This window comes from Equus asinus, chromosome X (genome assembly GCF_041296235.1).
Source record: "Equus asinus isolate D_3611 breed Donkey chromosome X, EquAss-T2T_v2, whole genome shotgun sequence".
NCBI classification, from domain to species: Eukaryota; Metazoa; Chordata; class Mammalia; order Perissodactyla; family Equidae; genus Equus; species Equus asinus.
Genome location: NC_091820.1, coordinates 12336854 through 12345614, shown reverse-complemented (window position 1 = coordinate 12345614; position 8761 = coordinate 12336854). Strand labels below are relative to the sequence as shown.

The 8761-nt window shown below is 48.3% G+C and overlaps 1 protein-coding gene across 1 annotated transcript; it reads right to left on the bottom strand.

The window, feature by feature from the left end:
- Positions 1-7324: 7324 nt before the first annotated feature.
- MAGEB17 (MAGE family member B17) lies at positions 7325-8397 on the bottom strand. The gene has a single exon (XM_014864239.3). It carries the CDS (start codon positions 8347-8349, stop codon positions 7330-7332), a length of 1020 nt encoding a protein of 339 aa, XP_014719725.2. The 5' UTR covers positions 8350-8397; the 3' UTR covers positions 7325-7329.
- Between the last annotated feature and the right edge of the window lie 364 nt (positions 8398-8761).

The following is an 8761-nucleotide window of genomic DNA, read 5'->3' as shown; positions in this document are numbered from 1 at the left end:
AAGGACCAAGAAGAGAAAAGAAACTTTTGAAGAAGAGCGAGAGGGAGGGATTTACTCTAAAGCTATAGTGACTAAGTCAATGTAGTGTCAGCTCAGGGACAGACAAACCAATGGAACAACACAGAGCCCTGAAAAACGCTCAGGTGTGCACTCAGTACAAGACTGGAGGCACGACAGATCATTGGGGAGGGAATGATTTTTTCAGTAATCGGCGTTGAATACAGATAAAATGGAAATGTTATTCATTTCTCACAACTTACGAAAAGATTCATGCCAGTTGAATTAAAGAAATAATGTGAAAGGCAAAATAACAAAGCTTTAGAAGAAAATATGAGAGAATATTTCACCATCTCAAAGTAGGGCAGGATTTCTTACACGTGAAATAAAAATAAAAATTTAAGGAAGGCATTGATAAATTTGAGAGAAATCCTTAAAATTAAAAATTTCTTTAAAATTCACCAAAAAGTTATGAAAAAACAAGTCATGTAGTATAAGATGATGTTTATGAAACATATTAATTGTGTAAGGATTATATCCAGAATATATAAAGAACTCATATAAAAATCAATAAGAAAATAACCTAACAGAAAAATTAGTACAGAATTTAAACAGACGTCTTATTAAAGAGGATATCCAAATGGCCAAGGAACCTATGGAAAGGCCATCAACCTCATTAATAAATAGGGAAATGCAAACTCAAACCCAAATGAGACTTCACTACACATCAAATGGACAAAAATTAAAAAGTGCAAAAGTACCAGACGTTGGTGAAAGATATAGATCAACATATTCTCTTTCACTGTGGTGAAAATTCCTACCACCACTTTGGAAAGAGTCAGGCATCACATAGTAAAGTTGAACACGTGCGTGCCCTATAACCCAGTAATTCCACTCCTAGATATGAAACTTGGGAAATCTCTTTCACAGGTGAACCAGGAGATATCCACAAAAATTTTCATAGCAGCACTAAACAATTCAAATATTAACCAAAGTAAAGTGGATGAAGGCACTGCGGTATATTAATAAATTAGAATGCTGTACAGCAATGAGAATGAACAGACTAGAACCACACGCTTTGACATGCGTGAATATCACAAACATAATAGAGAGCAAAGAAAACAAGTCACAGATGATTACCTACAATGTAGTTCCATTTTTATAAAGTGCAAGAACAGGCAAAACTGGACAAAGGATTAGATTGTTTGGGAATACATTCAAAGTTGGGGAAAAAATTAAGAAAACAAGTAACCCAAAATTTAGAATAGTGGTTACCTCTGGGGTAGTGTCTTAGCTCGGGCTGCTATAACGCATTACCATAGATTGGATGGCTTAAACAGCAAACATTTATTTCTCACAATTCTGGAGACTGAGGAGTCCAAGATCAAGGTGCTGGCAGATTCAATTCTTGGCAAGGGTTCTCTTCTTCACTTGTTGACAACTGTCTTCTGGTTATGTTCTCACAAGGCAGAGAGAGAGGACTAGCTCTCTTCCTCTTCTTAGAAGGACACTAATCCCGTCCTTGGGGCTCTACCCTCATGACCTAATTACCTCCCAAAGGCCCCACCTCCGAATACCATGACATTGGGGCTTCGACATATGAATTTTGGGGGGACACAATCATTCAGTCCATAGCAGGTAGGAAGGGGTATACCAGTGGGGAAAGACCACTGGGGGTTGTTGAGATATTGGCAACATTCTATTTCTTAACCTACATGTGAGTACTTAGGTGTTCGTGTAATTATTCTTTAAACACATATTTTATATGCTTTTCTGTATGCAATACAGATTTCAGAGTTAAAAAAAAAGGAGGGGCAATATCAAAATCTCTCTGGATAATCATCTCAATGCATTGATGTCCTGCAATTTCTAATTCTGTTTATTGTAAAAGAAACAAAATTAACCTTAACCCAGAAAAGAAAGACACGCCTGATTTTGTCAAGCTCCTAACTGTCTTCCCTGTTAGTGTTGTGATTAAGGGTTCTCATTCCCTGGAGAATCTAAATGCCAAAGGATACTAACGCATTTTATCCCTAACCGATTAGCCCACAAAAGAGGAGGACTGTCTTGTTCCCCAGTCTATCGCCCATGCACAAAGCCACTCTGCCTGGAGCCCACTGGCTCTCCAGTAAACGCACAGACAACAGACTGAAAGGGCCCAAGGAGCAAGTGTGGAGAGAGTTCCTTCTGCCCTAGAGGTCCTTATCGCTCCTCCCCTGCCTCCAGGTCACAGATCTGCCCATCCTTCAGAGTTCTTGCTCATAGCTCCGCCCTTCTCCAAGTTCTTCTCCCATCTCGGTTTGAAGCAGTCTTCCTCCTCTGTTCTCCTCCCAGTCTTATTCCTCAGTTTTCATTCTGCCCATTCTTGAGTATTCGTGGCTATGTTGATCAAGCCCATTTATCTCTGCCACTTTTTGGTGCACATTGAGTTGATTTAAAGAGTGATATGATGAGTGTCTCATTGGAAAAGAAAAACATTTCATAGTGTGTCTGCTTTACCTGGCCCCATACAGCTGACTTAAAGGGGACTTCATTCCAGCAAAAACTGATATAAAAATATCCATATCAGCCTGGGAGGCACGTGATCTTTCCTCATCACGGTCTCAGCACCTTTGTTAAGATCTTGTGTGTGAAACACCTACAGAAAGCACTGGTGGTTAGAGCTCTCTGAGACCCTGGGAGCGCTGTGTGACCTGATATCACACTTGCTCTGGGGACTATACATGAAAGCAAAGGTGACTCTTCTTCCACTGCAACAGTGGCCTGAGCATCCCTGAGACCTTAGGACTCATCTCAGGCCTGGCAGCATTTCTCACAGTTGTGGGGCTTACTCTTCTGACCTGGAGACATGATCTGTGGTTAGGGACAGCAGGTAGGAGTGTGGCAGGAGGGCGTGTGATGCAGGCGCCTGGAGGAGCAGGATGAGAGGGTGTGAGCCCCTTCACCAGGGCACTGCTCTAGGACTCCACAGGGCTCCTGTTCTCCTGGTCATCCTGGCCCCTGAGGACCCTGTGGAGGAAATTATGTACCTTGTGGAGGAAAATGTACCTTGGGCTGCATCCTGTCAGCCCTGCGTGGGGCTGCCTGGGGTGACAGCAGAGGCTGGTAGTGGGGATGCTCTCTTCTGGGGTGGGGGCCTCTCAGTTTAGAGTCAGCACCATCATATCAACTGTTGGCAGGGCCTGGGCCCCTCCCCTCTGCTGTGCTAAAACCCGGCCCTCGGCTTCCTGAATCCCTAAGAGGAAGAGAAGGGACATCTTAGCCCACCACCCCTTCCAGGGGGCACCCAGGGCTGACAGCTCAGACAGGGCCTTCTCTGCCCTGGGCTCCTTTGGAGTCCCTCTACTGACCTGAGTCCACCACCCTCGGAACAAAGCCCTCACCTCTCTGCCTCCCTAGAGGGGGAGTTTGGGGTGCACCACATCTGACGACTACTTCCTGGGGCTCCCAGTGCTGACATCAGGGGCTCTGGACAGCCCGTTCTTTTGGAGAGAGGTCCCCTGGTTAGCACTCGAGTCCCTCACCTGGACTCTGGTTAGGACCCAGGGCTCCTCTCTCGGCAGAATTGGGACCAACCCCTTAGATCAAGGCCCTCCCCTCCCTGAAACCCTCTGGGTAGAAGTCAGCGCACAGCTCTGTCCACCTTCCCAGGGCTGAGAGGAGGAGTGGAGCACTGGGCAGTCCCCTCGATTACGGGCAGAGTGATCTCTTCAGTCGACATTCAGGGTCCCCCTAGAAACCTGACCAGTCTTGCAACTCCACCCGTCAGTTTCCTGAGTCTGTGCCCCTCAGACCAGGGTGCTCACGTCCCAGGTTCCTGGAGGCGAATGTCAGGGTGAGCCACAGCCAGCCTTGGACATAAGGGGCCTCCCAGGGCTGACAGCAGGGGCGGGACTGTATGGAACCCCACTGATGGGTATCAAAGCCTGAGACTCCTCCCTCTACTGATCTGGGCCCATCAGACATCAGTCCTCATATGCCTGAGTCTCTAGGATGTCGGGTATGTCACATCAGGCTACCCCTGCCTCAGGCCTCCTAAGGCCGAGAGCAGGGACGGCACTCTGGGAAGTCCCCTGTCTTGGGGTGAGGTCCCCCTATTAGTACTCAAGGTCTTCACCTGGACACCAGTTAGAGCCCAAACTCCTCCCTTTGCATAACGGAGACTCCTCCCTTATTGCAAGGCCCTCCCATCTCTGTGACTCTCCGAGCAAAAATGAAGGGCTGCTGAGCTAAGGGCTCTGCCCTAGGCATTCCGGGGACCAGAACAGGCGGGGCTCTGTGCAAACCTCTTTGCTTCTGGGGGTCCCCACATATCACTCAGAGTCCTAACCTTAATTCCTGTTAGTACCTGTGTCCCCACCTCTGCAGAACTGAGGGCCACCCCCACTAGACCAAAGCCCTGCCGCCCCCCTCCCCCACGACGACCCTCCAGACAGAAATGAGGGGGCTCCTCTACCTGACAACTCTTCCCTGGGCCTCCCAGGTGCCAGCTGGGGAGATAGTTGGGAGAGATTTGTGGGACCTCCTATCTTCTGGGGTAGGTGGTTCCCTCACTGCTCATTCACTCTCCTCACCCTGACGCTGCGGTCCTGGGATGCCACCCTCAGCTGACCTGGGCTGCTCCCCTCAGATGAAGAGCCTCACCTTCCTGGAACTACCAAGTTGGAAGTCAGGGTGAGCCAAATCTAGCTACAACTGCTCCAGCCTGCCAAGGGCTGACAGCCAAGGCAGGACTCTACCAGACCCCACTGTTCTGGCTGAGTCCTCCCCTCATTCGTCATTCTGGGTCTTCACCTTGATGTTTATCAGAGGCTAGCACTCCTCCCTCTAGTGACCTGAAGTTGCCCTCCTTAGACCAAGGCTCTCTTGTTCCTGAGAACCCTGAAGGACAAGTGGAAGATCAGCCCTGCCTGGAGCCCTGTAGGTCCGAGGGCCGCTGTGGGTTAGTCAGGGTGAGCCCACCTACATCCTGAGGTGTTAATCCCCCAGCCCTCCTACGTGGGGATGCACATCTTGGCTCCTGCCTCCTAGATTAAAGGCTTCCTGGGAAATGATACATCCCTGAAGACTCTTGAGCAGTTTCCTACTGCAAACCTTGCAGATAGTATCAGTGTCACGAGCCATGTGAGATGGGGAAGCTGTAGCTCAAGGCAGCGTGCCCAGGCCAGGTGGTGGGCTATCAGAGAAAAAGCCGGTCCATCTACTCTTTCTCTTCACCAACCAGACTAGCCTCTTATGTAACTTTGGTTCTAATAGATTGACTTTCTACAAGGCAGGAGTGGAGCTGCATGATGTTGTGAGCCCCTATCTATTGAGGTGATCTTACATTGCATATATAGATGATCATACTGGCACCGAATTGGTTTTTTCTTTATTCATACTACTCACTTATTTTGATATTCTATTGCTCTGGCTATGGATTCCAAACCAGTAGTTTGTGACAGAGCTCTCTTTATTGCCTGAGGGACATCTCAGAGTAGTGAAAAGAAATGTGAATTATGACACACAGTATCTTCGTCAGGCTGGGAGGAGTGGGATAGTCTGGGCTCTAAACAAATTCCGACCCTAGGTCTAGGACTGGCCCGGCCACTTACCAGCAGTGTGAACTCAGGCCCACTAGCAGTCTATGAGCCTCAGGTTCTTCATCTGTGAAGCAGGTCTGACAAGGCCTGTCTTCTAGGACTGACTGATGTATGGATGGAATGTATATTGCAAACCCAGCACTGTGCCTGGCAAGTAGTGAGACTTTTTTAAAAAATGGCAGTTATTACTATGATTACTTTGACCGCAGACAATGCAATGTACCACACAGGGATTTTTTTTTTCAATCGAGGAGGAGTCAGAGAATATGCAATATTCTAGGACCAAAAATACCCAAATCAGCCAAAATTCTGCTTAGTAAATAAAACTAAATAATATTTCCCATTAGATAATCAGTCATTTGATGTGGGCATGAGGTCAACTCCTCCAGTAGATGCACCCTGAAGCTACTAAAGGTGTGCAAAGGACCACGGACTTCCTCCCACCCGACTGCCCTTGCACTGAACCCATCCTTATTTTCATTCATTTCACCACCACCGAAAAGCTAGACCTCGCTTAGAGTTTGCCATATTACACAGAGAAATGCCCGATTTGGGTTCCCTTCGAATGGAGTGGTCTAGGTTCCCCCTCCACTTCCCTAGCTCAAGGCAAAGTGAGCCAGCCTAGCGGTTGCTGAATATCACCCTTATTCTCAGAAACTCCCTGGACACAAATGCACAAAACACCTAGTTAGTGCACTGTGTTCACCTGCCCAGGACAGAGGACAGGGGTCCTTCCGATTCCACCCCAGGTGGGCAGGACTTCCCTCCGCTTCACCACATCCCTAAGGAAATGTTAAAAGCAATTTTCCATTGCAGGTGTAGTCTCTCCACTCTGAGACCCACCATCTGAGGGTCTGGTCCCTGCTCCCTATTTTAACAGCCTCACCTAACCCCTGGGGCAGGGTGCAGCCGAACTTAAAGTTCCCGCCCACAGAGGGACTGGAAATTTCCCAAGCTCCCAACCTGCCTGGTCTCAGGGCTTTTTCACTGGCCCGTTCCTGTCTGGAATCTCCTCCCTCCTTACCATCCTTCGGGGTTGGGAGCGTATCTCGTCCGGTTCCCTGTAGGATAGCTTCTCTCGGGCTCTCAAATGTTATTGGCAGGGGCTGGACCTTCTTTGTCTACGCACTCCCAGAACTAGCAGGAAGCCTTCCAAAGGGGAGACGCTCAATTCATGTGTGGGGGACAAATGAGACCGTGAACTACGTTCTAATTTATGACAATTTATTTTCTCCTACATTCTTGAATAAGCTAAGCAAATCCAGGTATATATCTTTTAATTTTACCAAAAGAAAGAGTAAAATGGATAAAGAAAACTAAGAATGAAGCACCTTGTACTCCCCCTCCCACTGTCTCATTATCCCAACTATTTCACTGTGGGGTTCTTTCACATTTTAAAGAAAATACCTATTCCAATGCTATGTTTTCTGGTGCTGGATCACAATAAGAGATGCAAGGATTTTCAATTTGTTTCACAAAATACAGAACTATTACTCTCAAACTTGATAAACAGCAATAGATGTGTGAGCCATGTTATTCATAAACTTAGATTCTGAATCTAAATAAACCTTTTTAACGAGAACACAATGGAAAAATAAGGGAAAAAAGGTAAATCTATAAGTTACTTATAAATAACAAGAACACAAAGAAGAGCTATACTGTGCTCTCTCCATCCCCACCTCGCCCCCCATTACTTAGAGGGTTGACAGCCCTTTGCAACTTCAAGGTGAAGACTTTGCTTCAGACTTCACTAAGGCTGGGAGGATCTGCCTGCCATGGCCCTGGAGCGGATCCTGGCACTAGCAGCAGCCCTGGCTGCAGCTCTGGCTCGAGCTCGCTCTTCCTCATCTCTCAAAGCCTCCTCGTACTGGGCCTGGAAGGAACTGGGGGCACTATGATTGACTTTGGCCCAAAACTCCAGGACTTTCATCTTACTGGTTTCATCATGGGCTCTTGGACCCCACAGGAATTCGTAGCATGGAGGATCACTGTTGGGCACCAGCCGGTACTCCAGGTACTTCTGCTCCACCAAATCTTGGGTGATGAGCTTCCTGGGCTCCCCAAAGATGAAGTGCCTCCTCCCTTCATAGACTCCTAAGAGATTCAGGAATTTCCACATCTCCTCCTCGGTGGTGCGGTTGCCATTCATGAAGATCATGCCCAGGAGAGGCAACAGGAGCCCATTCTTGGGGAAGCCCGTGGAACCACTCAGATCCCCTTCATCAGAAAGGTCTAGTTTGCTGACAAGGGCGTAACAGCGACCACTGGGGTTGACTTCCTTCAGGTCAAGGCCAAAGACCAGCTCCAAGTGCTCGGTGGTTCTCTGGAGGATTTCTGGGAAGTGCTTCTTGTACTTGTTGTTGACAATCTTCAGCATCTCTGCCTTTGTAATGGGCTCTTTAATTTTATACTTGTACAGCAGAAACTTCACCAACTCGCCTGTCTTCCTGATCAGAGGATCTTTGCACGAGCTCTCAGAGGAGGGTGGGGCCTGGGAGGAACTTGCATTTTCCTCGTGGGCCCTTTCATCAGAACTTGTGCAGAAAGTGGCTGCAGCAGAAGAGCTGGCGGTTTGGGCTCTCTGAGACTTCTGGGGAGTGCCTGCAGCAGGGGAGCTCGAGGGAGTACCCCCAGAAACAGGCAAGGAGGAAGAGGAGGACTCTTCTTCCACTGCTGCAGTGGCCTGAGCACCCCCGAAACCCTGGTCCTCAGCCCGGGCCTGGCGGCGTCTCTCACGGGCACGGAGCTTACTCTTCTGACCACGAGGCATGACCGTGGTTAGGAATAGCAGGCAAGATGTGACTGGAAGGCACGTGATGCAGGCACCTGGAGGAGGAGGATGAGAGGGTGTGAGACCCTACAACAGGGAGTGCCCTTGTGGCTTTAAGAATGCCCCTCTGTAGGTGTCCTGGAGGGCACTGCTCTAGGATGCCACAGGGCTCCTGTTCTCTTGGTTAGCCTGTCCCCTGAAGACCCTGTGGAGGAAGTCAGAGTGTGCCTTTGGCTGCCGCCTGCCAGCCCTGCCTGGGACCACTCTCCTTACATCAAGACCCTTGCTCCTTTGTTCCTCTCTTTTTTTTTTTTCTGGGTTTTTTTTTTTTTTTTGGTGAAGAAGATTGGCCCTAACATCTGTTGCCAATCTTCATCTTTTTTTTTTCCTCCCCAAAGCCCCAGTTCATAGT

Coding starts and splice junctions, on each gene's coding strand:
- MAGEB17 (XM_014864239.3), bottom strand. CDS start 8,349: ATGCCTCGTGGTCAGAAGAGTAAGCTCCGTGCCCGTGAGAGACGCCGC.